Below are 18,451 nucleotides of genomic sequence, written 5' to 3' on the forward strand. Positions count from 1 at the left end.
GTGTGTTTTGAGATGTCGTTTCGAAGATTTTATGGTATTTTTTGTCATGTTTGAGGCTTGTTTTGAAATTGTCTTTTTTGTCATGTTTGAGGCACCACTGTTTGAGTTATGGATTGAATAGGTTTAGTTTGTAGTTTGTGTCTTAATTACTGTCCCATCCTCGTAAAGCTAGACCTCCTCTCTTAAATATTTATATTTATTTTATTTAGTTGATGCTGATAGAATTTCCATGTGCACCTACTTGATTATTATATCTAAAAGTCCTTGGCAATTTTTACTATAGAATTTATGGGAAAATATTGAATAAATTCTGGTAAAAGGAAGAGTAAAAACCAGTTAATAACATACTGAAACAAGGGGAAATTATTTTAAAATTTCTCTAGTTTTTGAAAACTAATCCTCCACGAATATATACATTTGAGTTATGTTAGTTTAAATTAAAAAAATTTTGCCAAGATTATTTTTCTAACATCAAGAAACAAGACATTAAAACAGTGGGATTTACTGAAGTTACTTATCTTAAATTTTTTTTCATATTTTTTTGCTTAGAGCTCAAGAGCGAGTTTGGATAAAGAACTTGTAACTTAAAATAAACTTAACTTTTAAAAATGATTTTATTGAAAAATTTAAAACGTTTTTTATGTTTGGATTAGATAAATGTTTAAAAGTTCTCCAACCAAATTTTTTTTTTAAAAAATTTATTATAGGAGGTGAGAGGACTCGAACCTGAGTCATTACGGAGAAACAAAGTGAGACCATTGGAGCTAAATCTCGGTCTCAAGTTATCCAACCAAATTAAACACACTTTTAAATTCATTTTAGACTCAAAAATTAAGTTGAACCGTTGAACTATTGAAGGAAGCAACTGAAAAGGTTTTAATTGTTATAAATTTTAATATAATATAAATTTAATATAATATAAAATAAAATAATAAAAAATAGAGAAGAGCTCAGAACCATTTTAATCAAAACTGAGAACCTATATTTTGTAGAATACAATTGCAAAATCCAAATATGTATAGATAGATGTAGAAAATTTGAAACCCTTCATAAGTCACATTGAGAGATCCACGAGTAGATCTCTTGTGATACGTTTTTACGAATTTTTATATGTGAGACATATTAATCTTACCGATATTCACAATAAAAAGTAATACTTTTTCGTATATGACTCAAATAAGATATCCGTCTCACAGAACCATGAGATCGTCTCACATAAGTTTTTGTCTATTCTAGGTATCACATTATGCTGCATTCCTTCTTCATTTATATACTCAACTATCCACACACACAAAAAAAAAAAAGAAGAAATTTCGTGAATATATTAAATATATCTACACAAACACCCAAAAAAAAATTAATACACAAATGGATAATATACATTTTCCTACCTATAGTGTAGGAAACTTAGTTTCTTACATGCCAAAATGGTCCCTAAACTTATAAACTAAAATTTGACATAAGAAAATCTTGCATTTTATGGAAACGTTGGAAACTAACAGATTTGAGTGCATGACAATCGCGTGACCAATTTTGCAGCGAATCCACTAGTTTATGATGTTTTAGTAATGGCGATGATTTTTTCTGGTCGAGTCCGTAGCGATCATTTGTCATGTGAGAGACAAGATCAGGGACTAACCGGAGAGAAAAAAACCTGTAAACATGGAGCAAAGATAGACGACGTTGTCCCGACTATGTTATACCGAGAAATCATATATTCACTAGTATACCGACGCATGCGTTGCGTGCTTGTATAATATTTTTTTTTTATAATTCATTTGGTTTATTTTTAAATGAGTTTCAAAATATAATTATAAGAAATAATGAGAGAACATACTGCAATTTTGACATATAAATTAAAAAATAAATAGAAAAATAAAAGAATAAAAAAATGACCCGAATAAAAATTGAACCTATAACTTTAACTTAATGCCTAAGAAACAGAAACTACGTCATCTGAACTACATGTAACTTACATTATAATTTTAATATTGTATTAATATGTATAATTATTAAAACAGACCATGATACCAAAAGTTAGTTAGTCTAAGTATCTCAAATTTAATAATACATTATAGATATGATAGAGAATTGTAGCCTTTTATTCAACAACAACAACGGTTCCAAGACAACAGAGGGATTAATGGAGATAATAAATCAATCAAGGGCACTTGGGCTTGCCCTTGGAGCTACGGTAGTCCCTGTAACAAGGGCACTGGTGCTTGTTCCCGTAAGTACCCGACGGCACGCACTTGCATTTCGCACAGCAGATCCCGCAATATTTCAGGCACCGGTCCTTCAACCCCGCCTTCGAGCACCGCAACCCGCAGCTCTGTTGGCAATTAACTGCGTCTGCACCATGCAAACCGAATCATTAACACCATATATAATTCATAAATTTCACCCTTATATATATATTAATGGAGACTTACTAATCTTGGCCATGGTGGGTTCGATGAAAGAGTTGCTTAACAGAAGAGCGCAGAGAAGAAGGAAGCAGAGAAAGCAGGAGGAAATTTTCATGGCGCCTCTGTTGTATTGAATATATGTGATAAAGCGCGCATTGGTATTTATAGAAGCTAGAGATTCAATGTTTGGTTGGATCATGAACAATATTAGGAATATGATGTGACAGGATAAAAATAGATGTAAGAGAGTTATGCAAATGATGAGAGATGAGAGCGCATCGAGACGTGTCTAAACCAGAGATTTTTGTCTGAAAAAGGTTGTGCTAATATGCAAACACAAAGATCACCGTGTGAATGGGTGTCGAAATGATATCTTGCGTGGCCACTCCGATGTTAAAGTGAGTCTTGAATAATGAAAACCAACGTAACAAAAGAAATGTTGTGCCAATAATGTATCAAAATTTAGAGAATAAATGATGTCAAAGATATATATGTGAATGAATGCATTAATTTCTAAACAAATATGGTATTTATAGAAAGAAAGTCAATAATTACATGGTTTTCAGTGCCCACTTACTAATAATGACAAGATGATTGCTCATACCCTACTTTTCTAACATGCCAAACTGTCCATTTTGTCTTGTCAAATCTATGCGATTCTGACACTAATGATTACCAAGATAAGGTATCTCATACTTGTGCACTCGAAAGTTATTATCGAGGTAACCCAGGTAAGAAACAATCACTCGGAACTCGTCTGGAAGCCTAGCTTCTCGCAGCCCGAGAGCTGATGTCTCGGGCATTTATTTGCCCGACTACTTATCGGATTGATCCAAAAATTATCATAACTTGATCCATGATCGAGATCACCTAATACCCATGACCCGGGCCTCTCCAAGGGATATCAGAATATTTCAGAACCTACTCGAAAACATATGATATTGGACCGTAATGCCCTTTTTGGTACGGAATGTGTTATGGGCTTTGGAATGGAAGGAAGATGATAATGCTCATGATCATCATTTTTCTATTTATTTTATTAATGTTATTATAATTATCATTTTTTATTTATTTATTTTTTATTTTAAATATTAAATATTCATTTATCTACTACTATATTATTAAATTTCAGATCCTTACAGGATACCAAAATATTTATTTTCATAATTATTCTTCTTACCCTATTAAAAACTTCCTCAAATCACTCTATATTTTACATAGAAACAAATTTAAACAAAAATTCGTCTTTTAGATCGAACAACTCTTCTAAATTAAAAATAATTTTATATTAATTGTTTAATATTATTTAATTAAATTAAAAATAATAATAACGCTTACATGTGCATCTTTTACTAGTTATTATTATGATTATGATCATTATTGTATTATATATTACCATTCATATAAATATAAATAAAACAATAGTTTGAAAATTAATTCGGTTCTTCGTGTGTATTCTCGGGACATATCAATTATAATTTCAAAAGAAACGAGAATGTTGATTTTATTTTCACCTATTTCTCATATATCAAACTCAGAGTGGGAAATGTAATTTTCACCTAAATTCGATTTCTTGAAACTATTAAATCTTTCAACTATGATTTATTTGGTACATGTGACGAGAATTAAGCTCGTATTATTCATATTAAAATCATCTGATAAAAAATAAATGAAAAAATAAAACAAAATGACCTTCAATACTTCAAAATGAAAGGAAATAAGTTTATCGTTTCTCATTATTTTTGTTTATGTATATTTAATGTCTGTAATATAAAATTTATTTTTCACATGAGTCACTAAGGAGAGTATTTATGCGTAATAAGCAATATCCAATGGATTTAGTTGTTTCGGGCAAAAAAATAACAAAAAATCCAAGTTATTAGTTGAAACTCAAACGTTGAGAAGTTAAAAGAGTTAAAATGCAAAATAACTTAACTTATAGAACGAAAATTGAAACGTGGAGTCGAGATCATATTTGGAAACATATTTGAAGGTTTGTTTCACAAATATATTAAAAAAAACTATATGTAAGTTAATTTTTTTTTCACTGCTTAAAAAGGAGGAACATATTTTAAACTTTGTAAATTTCAAGCATAAATTACCAAGTGTGGTAGTCCACAATTTATCAACAATTTGTAAATTGTTTTACGCATTATTATTAAGTTTTGTAAATTTATATTATATTCGAGAAACTCGAAAAAAATCGACGCTCTATTCGAATTTTTGTAGTTATGGATGCATATATCTACCTTTAAGATCCAAAGCCGATCAATATATCAAAATTTATAACTAATAATTTTAATATGGTAGTTCAAATATCATGTTTCTAGCTTTCCTGTTAAAACAGACCAACAATATTTTTGGGAAAAAAAAAACTATTTTTTAAAACATGAAATACAAAACCCATGATTAGTTTAAATAAAATTATCAAATTATAAATATTATAACATAAAAATATTAAAGAATATGTCTCTTGTGAAGCGGTCTCACTAATCTTTATGTGTGAGACGAGTCAATCCTATCGATATTCACAATAAAAAAATAATACTCTTAGCATAAAAAGTAATATTTTTTCATGGATGATCCAAATAAGAGACAGTCTCACAAAATACGACTCATGAAACCATCTTACACAAGTTTTTGTCAATATTAAAATACAAATTTGCTGGGACTTTGTAAAGTAAAAATGTAAAAATTGATTTTTTTTTTTTTAAATCATACAATAACCAAAACGGCATGTTTGTGGCTTTTATCGCAGAGAATTACAATTCCCGAACCCCATAAAAAAATTTTAAAAAAAAATGTATAATTTTAAAATTATTTTAATATAGGAGATAAGTTTGTTTGTAAAAATATCATATCGAGACATTTGGTCAACGTTACACGTGCAAGATTTTTGTGCATCTGACATTTTGGCACATCAATCAATGCCCAATAAATCACCAAAGGGTTGAGGCCACTCCTATGTTTTTGAAATACTTTTTATTTAATTTTAAATGATAATATCTTTAATTTCAGTAACAAAAAACTATTATTTTTATATTAATATATAAATTCATTTTTCATTTATAATTAACCATTTATACAAAAAGTCTTTAATATATCAATTTTAAAAGACATATCTTTAAACTCGACTCGACTCGACTTATAAAATATAATATTTTTTATATCAAAAATATAATTTTTCATTATATATGTAGATCAAACTGACTGATCTAACATGTATAATGTTAAACCATCTAAAAAAAAAATTAAACTATTTAATCAATATCTGAAAGAAATTTTTTTGTCGTATAATATAAATATATTTTTTGATACCTCATTTCTTTATTAAAATTTAGTTATAACCAACTTTGTACTACCTTATGTTTTTTCACCATTCCATTATAACTCAAACTTTGAGTTTACAGTTTTAAATTTAGTATCATTTATTCGATTCTGAAGATTGTGCTAAATTATTTTTTATATTTTAATCCAATTTTTACAAATATATTTCTCAGCCATTGTTGTTGTTGTTGGACTAAGTGTTTGCCGTTTCACCAAATGTTATAGTTTGTGGTAATTGTACAAATAAAATATTTTAAATTGAATAACAACTCAAACTTAATAATTTGATTACTCTATCCAATAAAGACAATTATTATATCTCAACAATCTTCTTCTCAATAATTGCAATCGTTACGATCAATGGCAGTCAAACTAATGATTTAAGATCTAATAACAATTGTAGGATCGATCGTCCGTCGCTTTACCAAATTTTATAATTTGTGGTACTAGTACAACTCAAATATTTTAAACTGCATAACAGTCCAAGCGTCATAGTTCAATGACTTTACCCAACATGAATAATTATTGGACTTTCACAATTATTATTATTATTATTATTATTATTATTATTATTATTATTTGAATGGTATATTAATATTGAAACATTAAAATAAGATTTCATCCTCCTAAACTTGAATGTACCATATGAGGAATTAATATTATTTAAGCTTTTAGTTTTTTATTATATTTTTTTAGGGTCTGTCTTTGGGTCTGATGCCCATTATAGTGTGGAAATATGGGTTGGGCTTTCAATCTTTTAAAGAGGCCCAGTAATCCAATAAGTATCCAACTGGTAAAATAAATCACTCTTTTTTTATATATAGAAATTTAAGAGAAATGTGAAAATATAATATGTTTTAAAAAAAATTTCTGCAATTAATAAAATGATTGATAATGTGTAACCATTACATAATTTGAATTCGAGTATAATTTTGTCTACCTAAGATATTTTTGGTCTGAGCGAAAAGTTCGAAAAAAACCGGATACCTCAAACAACATAAGGTTACTTGTTCAGTTTTCTTTATTATTATTAGATTGAGTATGGTATTAAAGATCGATATTGATAATGAGAAATGTCGACTTGATCCATATATAGAGTGAAACATAAAAAAATATTATTTTAAAAGGCGATCCCGTCGTAATTACATATAGTGCTTCTTCTTTATTAGTTCCATTCAACAGACAAGTCACCTACTTATGTCAAAAAGATAAAATAAAGATTATAAAAGTAGTACTTTCATTTCCTATCCCTTTGGGCTTTTTTAGGAAGCGTCTCTTTCAATTCTTTGGACACCAAAAGTTACTATTGATTGTGGGGAATTCTCTGCTCCAAAAGTGAAATCGTTCATCTTAGGCGTCCTTCACCCCCCGGCCCGATAGGAATGTGAGAGGAGGTAAATCATGGTGACTCAGGCAACCAGCAGCAGCTAGACCTTATGCTACGCCGCGCACAAGGAGCTCCCCCTCATTGGAGGGAATTTAACTCCCACACTGCCGCTTGCGAGACTCGATCCCTGGTCATTGCTCCAAGATTTACTGCTGCTGACCAACTGAGCTAAGCCCATGCGGGCTTGTGGGGAATTCTCTAATTTCACCTCGAGTGATCAATACATAAAATTTGTGGCCAAATTTTATTACCGACCGTCAAAATGTATAAATTATCACCTAACATTAAATCTTAGGATGATAATTGTACCATAATCATAATCACTGTTACAAAAGAATTTTGAGTAAGTCTCTTGTGAGACGGTCAAACGAGTCTTTATCTATGGGACGAGTCAACTCTACCGATGTTCACAGTAAAAAGTAATACTCTTATCATAAAAAGTAATATTTTTTTTATGGATGACCCAAATAAAAGATTCGTCTCACAAAATACGATCTGTGAGATAGTGTCACTAAGTTTTTGCCAAGAATTTTATCAACATGCTTTACATTAGAATCAACAAACACAAATTGAATCAACCATTTAATTGAAAACGACACCAAACCTACCAGCAGTGACCGCCTAGCAAGAAGGTTGATGGTCAATAATTCAGATTTCAAATGCTTATTATTTTAATGTTTTATCTAATTTATCGATTGCAATGATATATATATATATACATGTTTTTTGGAAGAAAAAGAAAATTGTGATATTTGAATTACTAAACGATTTAAAAGATTTGAATTGCATTGTTACCATCAAATATAGCTTTTTAAAATAATGACAAGTGTTTGGTCTTATAATTGATATCAGAGTGAAGGTCACATATATTGATTACAAAAAGTGCAATTATTGAGAGAGGTGTTGCTTGGTACAATAATTATCCATATTGGAAGAGCGATTAAACCGTTGTACTTGAGCTACTGTATATACAGTTTAAAATATTTGAGTAGCACTGTTACCACCAACTATAGTTTTTGGTAAAACGACAAACATTCGATCTTACATAATATATTTGAACTCAATTCAAGACAAACGAAAATATTTTCAAGATTAATTTTCAACAAATGAGAGATCAAATAAGAATATTTGTTTCACTTTTTCATTATTTTGGAAATTAATTAATTGTTAGTTTTATGAGACGAATCTCCGAATCGACTCAAGTCAAGAAAAACTATTACATTTTATGCTAAAAATATTATCTTTTATGAGAAGTACGAATCTGATCGACGTCTCATATTTGTAAACCTGTGAGACTGTATTATGGGAGTGAGGAAAGTAAATCACATTAATAATTTATATATGATTTTAATAAAAAAAAATATAATCCATATACTTAAAAAAATTAATTAAATAAAGGGCAACACAAATGAGTGATCACATCACCAATTTTCGCACCACAAACTAATGAAGCGATTGACTAAACAAATTAGCCGATAGATTTTTTTGTTGGGATGATAGGATTTGTGGGCCAAATTCCCGAAAACAACTTGTAAAAAACATATATTAACCAATTTAATTATTGTCGCACGTGGAAACATAGTTAAAAAATAATAGATTTCACTAATTTTATTATTGATTGTAGATTTTCATATTAAAAATTTATTTTCAAATAATGGTTATATATATTTTAATATTGTTGCTTGTATACTTTTTTTAGTTGGAGAAAGTTTTATTACAACTGGAAGTGAAACTCGAAACATCGTCTTAGACTTGATATCTTGATATAAGATAAACTATAATTCATCGTATATTATTATTCGAGATATGTTAGGACATCATAAATCAACTTCTTTATTTAGTGCGGTTACTCATGTTATATGGTTGAAAATCAGAGATAGTATGGGTTTAAATTAAAGATATTTTGTCCAAGAAATAGATCTCAGAACCAGTTTATCATAAATAATTCAGGCAAAAACTTGTGTAATACGGTCTCATAGGTCTTATTTTGTGAGACGAATATCTTATTTGGTCATCCATGAAAAAGTATTACTTTTTATGCTAAGAGTATTACTTTTTTTTGTGAATATCGGTAGGGTTGACTCGTCTCACAGATAAAGATTCGTAAGACTGTCTCACAAAAGACCTACTCAATAAGTCGAACTAATTAAAATTAAATATATATAAAATATATATTACAAAATATTATGATCATAAAAAAATTAATTTAAATTAATTAGTTTATGTTATGCATACTACAAGCCCAAGGTGTTAAACTCGTGATTTTAATCTGTATCACTCTGAATATTTTGTATAATGTGTTATAAAAACAGATAAAAAAAATTAAAATATATATGTATATATTAATTTATTTTAAATATTTATATGCAAATTGCACCGAAAAAAGCTCATCTTCTAACATTTCAGACAACAACAAAAATACAAACGGTGGAACATGTTCTAATAATGTACTACGCCCATTATTATGTTTGAATTATTGAACCAAATTACCCACACAAAATAAAAGCATGACTCGTCTAGTCTTTTGTTCTCTTTTAACTAACTAAAGTTTTGGCAATTTCACTTCCATCAAATTTGGTGAATAGGGACATTTCTTGTATAAAAGTACTTTTAGAATAATTTTACTTTTGATAAAAAAAAAACACGGAGGAAAATATTACGAACATTATCAAAAAATAATTGAAATTTGGTTTTTGAACTGCTATACTATTGGGTGCAATAATTGTCATTGTTTGGTAGAGCGATCAAACCATGATGCTTGATATGATGTGTGGTTTAAAAGATTTGAGTTGCAACATTACCACCGGCTATAGCTTTTGGTAAAGCGACAAACGCTCGGTCCAACAATTGGGATCAGAGCCAAGGTCATGGGTTCGATTACCATTGATTGCAAGGAGTTCAATTATTGGGAGGAAGATTGTTGGGTGCAATAATTGTCCTTGTTTGGTAGAGCGATCAAACCATGGTGCTTGAGCTGATGTGTGATTTAAAAGATTTGAGTTGCACAATTATCACCATATATAGTTTTTGGTAAAACGACAAGCGTTCGGTCCTACATACACATGTTGTTACAAAAATAATATATAATATGATTCTTATGAGTTGTAAGTTGGTTAATTTGTTTTGACATGTGCTGAGAGTTCATGTGTCGGGAGAACGGTAAAACAAAGAAATGAGCGTTATCATATTCTTTCTTCACATGGTGTGTAGTCTTTACATAACCGAAACCCTTGGAAGAAGCAAATCAAATTGTTTACTAAAAAAATCCATCTTTCGTTGTCCACTCAATGAAATCAAGAAGTTGCCTAACCAAAACTTGTCCTTTTTCATTTGCAACTAGAAAATGATGTTTGTTGAAAATTATGTTTTTGTTTGTGTTCTTAGCTTTTTTTTTTTCATGGGACAAAGTTATTCGCTACACTTTGTTTAATATTTTTCGCTCATATATACATGCGTAAAATATATATATATATATATATATATATATATATATATATATATATATATATATATAAGCGTGTTATTTGTGCTAAGTAATGAAGCATGAAAATTTTGAATTCAAAGAAACCTAAATTTGAATTCAAAGAATACAATTTTTGAATTATAAACACGTGTGTTGATTAGTAAAAAATTATTAGGTTTGATTATGTAAACAAAAAATTTATTTTTAAAATTTCACTCCAAAACACAAAATCTTCTCATCTACAATCATAAGTGTAGAAGTGAGATAAATGGTTTAATATGAGATTTCTTAAGGAATGTTTATCCTTGTAAAGAATATGATTTGTGGAGAGAAAGTGATTGTTAAAATCAGAGTGTACTGAGTAAAATACTTTGTATTTTCAATTCTCTTGTCTTCTTTGTTATTAATAAATAAGTGATCTCCTTGAGAGGTTCAAAGTGGACGTAGCCCAATATTGGGGTGAACCACTATAAATATTGTATTCTTCTTATTTATTGTTGATATCACTTATGATATTCTGTTGCGATGTTACCTCATTTATTTCCCTAATATTTCAACAATTGGCATCAGAGTGAGGTTCTCAAATACTATAGGAAGTCCTCGTATGCTCTGGAGTTGCAGCTTAGTCTGAACTTCCACATCAAAAAATGATTTCTAGACAGTATTAGGGAATTGGTTCTTTTGTGTTCAGGCTTTGACGATTATTCGTTGATAGCATTCACAAAAGATGGAGGTATGCACAAGCAATATGATTAGCCTTAATGACTCTAATTATCAACTTTGGAAAAGTAAGATGAAAGATATGAGTTGAGGAAAAATAATTTGCAAGCGGGAAATCGGTTGAGATAGAAATATGATTGCAAATGTAATCTTTCAAATGGGTGAGGGGCGTCGGATTCTATGATGATGGTTATTGGTTATAGGAGAAGAATCCTTCAGAAGGGAATTGTTAGAGCTATCAACCGGAGAAGATGTTGGAATGTCCATTGAAGAAACATTAGAGTGATCAACTACATTATGATGGATTGGATAACTAGAAGAAACATTAAGAGATGTATTAATCGAAAATATGTTATAATCAAAGGATTCATTATCATTGATTGTGGTGATGGAGATTGAATTTTTTGATGAAGGAGATGGGAGATCGTGATACATGAAAGTTGATTAAAGGAATACGACATCACGAGAAACGTAAATTTGACGAGCTTGAAATCATATATGCGATACCTAGTTTGACCATATGGGCAGCCAACAAAGATTCCAGGCCTGTCCCGCTCATCAAATTTATGGCAAATATTCATATTTTTTTGCATAACATAAACATCTAGAAACACGAAGAAATGAGTATGGCGGAACAGTCCCCAAGTAAGACTTAATGAGGTGATTATATTGAAGGACTGGAATTGGAAGTTTGTTAATGAGGAAAGCAGCTGTGAGAATACAGTCAACCCAAGAAGAAATAGGCAAGTTCACTTGAAATCGTTAAGTGCGGGCAACATCAAGTAAATGTCAATGTTTACGTTCTACAATGTCATTATGTTGGGGGTTCCAACACAACTATGTCGGTGAATAATACCATTGTCAAGAAACCAAGTGAGCATTTGTTTAGAAAAAAAATTCAGAACCATTGTCTGAGCGAATAGTTTGAAGTTGAGGAAGGAAAATTCCCCCATTGTCAGAAAATTCATGCGAGAAAGTTTCTTATCGAATTGACAATTAATTTGATTTAAAAAATGAATTAACATATTAAAAGTTTCAGATTTATGCTTTAATAAATAAATCCAAGTTCATAGTCGACAGTAATAATAAAACGAGATCCATTATGAGAAGGTATAGAAAGAGGACCCCAAATGTCAACACGAATTAATTCAAAACAATGAGAAGAACGAGACGTACTTCGAGAAAAAAGGAGTTGTGACTGTTTAGCACGCAGACAAACATCACAAATAAGTTATTTATTAGCAAAAATACTTGGAGAATTCTTAACAATAAAATCAAAATGAGACCTAGATGGATGACCCAGGCGAGAATGCCATGGGTAGAATTTATTAAATTGCTTGAAAGAAAAGGCATAATTTAAAGTTAAGTCTGTATCTAAATAGAAAAGGCCATTACGAGCACTACCTCGACCAATCGTCTTCTCCGTTGCTCGGTCCTGAAATATACATGCAGAAGAAGAAAAAATTACATCACAATTTGTGGACTTGGTTAATTGTGAGATAGAGAGTAAATTGAATGTAAATGATGGAACGTGGAAAACATTGATGAGAGTTAGTGATGACAAACAAGTAACCATGTCTATGTGTGTCACATGCGCTTGAAAACCATCGGGTAATTGAACCGATAAACTGTTGTTGACCTTATGATATGAAGAAAAAAAAGAAAGAGATGTACATATATGTATTGATGAACCACCGGATTCGTCCTTGGCGAGAAGTGCAAGAAGTTTATTGTATTGTTCAGACGTTAGTTGGCTAGCAAAATTAGCGGAACATGGCTATGTCTTCTTCATCTGCGTATCTGCAAAGCCAGCGGAGGTTGCTGATTTCTTAACTTGTGTATTGGGAAAGCCATGAATCTGATAGCATGTGGCAAGAGTATGACCATACTTGTTGCAATGCTCACAAAAAGGGCGTTGGCGTTTTATCGAAGATCGAGAAAGCGACTTATACGCTTGAAGTGCTGCTGAATCAACATTAGGAGTAGTTCGTATATTAATCTCTTGTTGTTTTTGTTCTTGACAGATCAAATTATAGATATGCAGAATTGAAGGGAAAGGCTCCATTAGAAGAATTGACTCCGAATAGCTGAAAAACGATCATGCATGCCTTGAAGAAACTCTATGGCACGATCTTGATTTTGTTGATCAAGGATATTTTTAGTATTGCCTCAAATACATGGAGTAATAGAAATAATGGAACTAAGTTCATCTCACATAGATTTGAGTTGTGTGAGACGTAAGGAAACATATATACCATCTTGTTTGAGATTGGAGATTAATTGTTTCAATTGATTGATCTTAGGAGAATTTGATTGAGAAAAACGATCCTTGAGATCCATCCAAATCTGAGCTGCAGTTTCAGCATACAAGATACTTGGACGTATCTATGGTGAAACGGAGTTAAGAATCCAACTCCCAACTTAGTCGTTACACCGTTCCCAGTTGGAAAAATCATCCTTTCTTGTGGCACTGTAAGAGATCTATCAACAAAGCCAAACTTGTTTTTACACGAAGTGCCATCGTTACCGCACGACTCCATGAACCATAATTGTCTCCAGTCAATAAAAGAGTAACAAGAACAGTTGAAGGGCTGTCAGAGTGATGAATAGCGTAAAGATCGGTTTTGATAAGTGCTGAAGAGTTTGGAGATGTATCTTTGCTAGCCATAGTGAAGAAACAATGGAAAAGTATGGAATTGAATAAAGGAATTATATGAGATATGGTTAATTTGCTCCGATGCCATGTGAAAACGATGAGAGCAAAATGGAATTAAATTTTATTTCATCTCATGTGTACACTTTATATATGAATTACAAGTATATGGAAGACATAAATATAGGAACGAGAATAAGTTGTTATAACAAATTAATCTAAATTTAGTTGATAAGATAAAACTAATTTTCAAATACTAAAATAACAGACAAGTCTAAAAATACTAATATTACCCAAAAAGAGAGTAAATATTCATAAATACATGTCATATAATCTATCAAAAATTTACTTTATTAGTTTAATTACCCCAAAAGTTACATCATTATGTTTTCTTAACCAAAAAGTTTTAAAAAACGAATTTAAATTCAAATCTGTTCAAACCACAAACAGAATCGAAATAACGAGTATTATATCAAATTATGTTATCTTTCACATTTAATTGAAATATAATCATTTATTTTATATAATTAAAATTTTGGAATTGTACAATTATCGTAAACGATATACTATAACCAATATCACATGGATGAATTGACAAAATGGTTTTTTGGGGTGTTAAACAGTTCGAAAAAATCATGTTATTTTATTAGTTTAAATAATAATTTTTATTAAAACGACAAAAATATTACGTAACAAGAGATTTATCGATATATTTTAAAAATTCATATTTGTATAATTATCTTTTACTAATTTATTAAGTCTAAAAAAACATATATAAATTGTTTTTAGTGTCATGGTGAATTTCAACCAAAATTTTCCTTTTATACCCTTAAAAATATCCCTCTACATCTGATATTTTTTAACAAATGATTTCGCTCACAATTCTCAACCTTCCCACCACTTTCTTCGATTTTTAGCATTGAGTGAGTCTCATGTGAAACCGTTTCACGGATCTTAATATGTGAGATGGGTCAACCCTACCGATATTCACAATAAAAAGTAATACTCTTAGCATAAAAATTAATACTTTTTCATGGATAACCCAAATAAGAGATCCGTCTCACAAATACGATCCGTGAGACCGTGTAACACAAGTTTTTGCCTCTAACATTTACAAAACTCTCTCGAATCAACAAACTAAATGAACATCTAATCTAAAATCAACACACCAAATGTGAAAGGAAAATTTATTAGATAAATCTTAAAGATATTTTTTTTTATTTTTTTAATTTATATATCAAAATTACAGTATAATCATTCACTATTTTTCATAATTATATTTTGATTTTTATTGAAATACTAATCAAATTAATTGTAAAAATTTTTATAAATAAATAAATATATATATATATATATATATATTATGTACGCACAATCAATGTTGTACTAGTGCATGAAAGATAAACAATTGGGCACGTTACAATGTTGCTTTTCACCTTGCGCGTGATATTCACACTCCCCACTATCACAAAGCAGCAGCACTCTTCTCTCTCATTCTCTATCCCCATCGGTCGCTTTCACACTGTTAAGCTGCTGCTCTCACCACTCTCCCTCTCTTTCTTAAGCACCGCCACTTCCTTCTCCTTATTTTCCTCGCAGCTTGACTCATCGCCTCCCCATTTATCTAACTGAAAATATACTCACGCTCTGTCGTTCTGCAGCACCCAAGATTTCCTCGTATTTTTACGGGAAAAAAAAGATATATTCTTGTGCAAATGGTGGGTCTGTCATGTAATCCTTGTTTCGTTTTGTAGGGTTGGGGAGGGGTGTAAACCGTTGGGCGTTTTGGGAAGTTGTGAGCGAGTTTGGGTTGCAGTATTTGGCTCTACAATGGACAGGAAACAAGGGTTTTTCTCGGCGTTGAAGGAGGAGGTCGTACGCGGGTTGTCTCCGGCGAGGTCTCGCTCGAAGAGCCCTTCCAGGAGCGCGTCACCGATTTCCGGTTTTCTCCGGAGAAAGAAGGTGAGTACGAGCAACTCTGATCCGTGGATTTCGAGATCGTGTAGCCTGAGGCCGGTCGGAGAGACGCTGACTCCATTGATGGAGGGCCCGCTTGCGGAGGAAGGGGAAGTCGGGGAGTCGAAGAGGGTTGGGTCGGGTCTCGGGCAATGGGTCCGCGGGCAGCTGACTCGGACCCCGTCAATGGCCGTGAATGAGAATGGGTATGGGAGCAAAAGGTCCGATCTAAGGCTTCTGCTTGGAGTGATGGGGGCACCACTCGCGCCGGTGCACGTTAGCACCAGTGACCCTTTTCCTCTTCTCAGTATTAAGGACACTCCCATTGTATGTATTCCCATCTATACATACATTCATATATATACTTAGTAGTATTAGTTTATTGCTATTTTGCCTTTGCTCGATTCTCGGTTCCTCAAATATTTGCATTTTGCTTTTAGAAATTGATTTTGGTGGATCTCAGATTAGAAATTAGTGAAAGTATTTTCTGCATACATGCATAAAGGCTAGTCTAAGAGTGCGGGGTATGCATCTTTTTTAGGTGCTTTCCTTTGTTTGGTCAAAGAACTGATTTAGAGTTGGGATTTGGTGAAATATTTTGTAGATTTTCTGATCTCTGTTTCTGGGTTGAAAATACTTATATGTATTCGGTACTATTTTTTCTTGTTTTCGAATTTGAGATGTAGATTTATTGACGGTGAGTGTTTTATTGGACTATTAAAATGGAGCCAAAATCTTGACTCTGCTAAGCATAGAAAATTTGGGATGCCCTTGTGTGTCATTTTCTTTGCTCAATGAACCAGTCTTTGACTTCATCTTTATCTTGTATTTTTAGGATAAGTGCTTTGTACTTTGTCTCAACCGTTCTTTTGAATTTTGTAGGAAACGTCATCTGCTCAATACATTTTACAACAGTATACTGCTGCATCTGGGGGGCTAAAAGTGCAGAATTCCATCAAGAATGCGTATGCCATGGGAAAACTGAAGATGGTAGCTTCAGAATTTGAAACCGCTACAAAGGTAGTGAAGAACAGAAATGCTGCAAGAGCTGCCGAGTCTGGTGGTTTTGTCCTGTGGCAGATGAATCCAGACATGTGGTATGTAGAGCTTGCGGTTGGGGGAAGTAAAGTTCACGCCGGCTGCAATGGGAAGCTAGTGTGGAGGCATACACCATGGCTTGGTGCACACACAGCCAAGGGTCCAGTTCGGCCCTTGCGACGCGCTCTTCAGGTTAAATTAGAAGCAGGCTTTCTTATATTGCCCGGTTTTAATGGGTTTTTATATGGATCAGGCATCTGATGTTTCGTGTTTTTTTCTCATTCAACTATTCAGGGTCTCGATCCAGGAACTACTGCAAGTATGTTTGCCGATGCCATTTGCATTGGGGAGAAGAACATCAACGGGGAAGATTGTTTCATTCTAAAGCTTTCTGCTGATCCTCTGACATTGAGGGCGAGGAGTGAAGGGCCTGCAGAAATCATACGGCATGTCCTATTTGGATACTTCAGCCAAAAGACGGGGCTTCTTGTTCACATGGAGGATTCACATCTCACACGAATCCAATCTAATGGAGGTGATGTTGTATACTGGGAGACAACCATTAATTCATTTCTAGATGATTATCGACCTGTTGAAGGGATCATGATAGCTCATTCTGGACGCTCTGTTGTTACCCTTTTTCGATTTGGAGAGCTGGCAATGAGCCATACAAAAACCAGGATGGAAGAAGCATGGACAATTGAAGAGGTTGCCTTTAACGTTCCGGGTCTGTCAGTAGACTGTTTCATTCCTCCAGCTGATTTGAGATCAGGTTCTATTAATGAAGATTGTGAACTGCCTCAAGAAGAAAGGGGTAAGTCGACTATCAACCTCGCATCACACAGAGCAAAAGTTGCTGCCCTGGAGAATGCTCGAGATAGCAGTGTGGATAACTTAGTCTGGAAATTGGAAATCTGACCTATAGGAAGTCCAATTTGTGGCAAATGTTCATACTGGTTAGTAGGCAGTTTCGAGTCTCAATAACACAATAGAAGCAACGAGTTAGGTTTACTTTCTCAAGTAATATTAATGGAAGTCGTTTTTCCTCCATTAGTCTGCATGATAGTGGTTAATCATTCATAGGTTTCTAACACGCCAAATATGAATCTTTACACTTTGATCGGAATCCGACTGAAGGGTCTGGATTTCATTCTTCCTGGTAACAGATGGAGCAAATGGGGGTTATTTTTTTTTTTTTTTCACTTTACCTCTCAGTTAAGGTTGGAAGAAGGTGGTGAAGCTTTAATATTAGTTTCGGCAATACCGTTGACCTTCTTCATGGTTCATTTACTAACTTTTTTGTCTGTCTAAAAGCACAAGGCTTAGCAGGGTTAGAAGGGAATACCGCTGGTTCATTTGAATTCTCGTGCCTTTGTTTTATAATTTGTAGTATGTTATTGTGTGTTTACTATTTGACAGTGGGTGGGTTGTTGACGAGAAAGAGGATGAAATTCCCTCTAGTCTTGTTTCTTGACTACTATTTTCTTCTGCTTGTTTTG

General features: G+C 32.2%; 1 protein-coding gene across 1 annotated transcript; it reads left to right on the plus strand.

The window, feature by feature from the left end:
- Positions 1-15,419: 15,419 nt before the first annotated feature.
- LOC140809116 (uncharacterized) lies at positions 15,420-18,002 on the plus strand. The gene is made up of 3 exons (XM_073166601.1): positions 15,420-16,241; positions 16,797-17,144; positions 17,247-18,002. The coding sequence occupies exons 1-3, from the start codon at positions 15,789-15,791 to the stop codon at positions 17,868-17,870; spliced, it is 1,425 nt and encodes a 474-aa protein (XP_073022702.1). The 5' UTR covers positions 15,420-15,788; the 3' UTR covers positions 17,871-18,002.
- The last annotated feature ends 449 nt before the right edge of the window (positions 18,003-18,451 follow it).

Source organism: Primulina eburnea, chromosome 13, assembly GCF_022965805.1.
Source record: "Primulina eburnea isolate SZY01 chromosome 13, ASM2296580v1, whole genome shotgun sequence".
NCBI classification, from domain to species: Eukaryota; Viridiplantae; Streptophyta; class Magnoliopsida; order Lamiales; family Gesneriaceae; genus Primulina; species Primulina eburnea.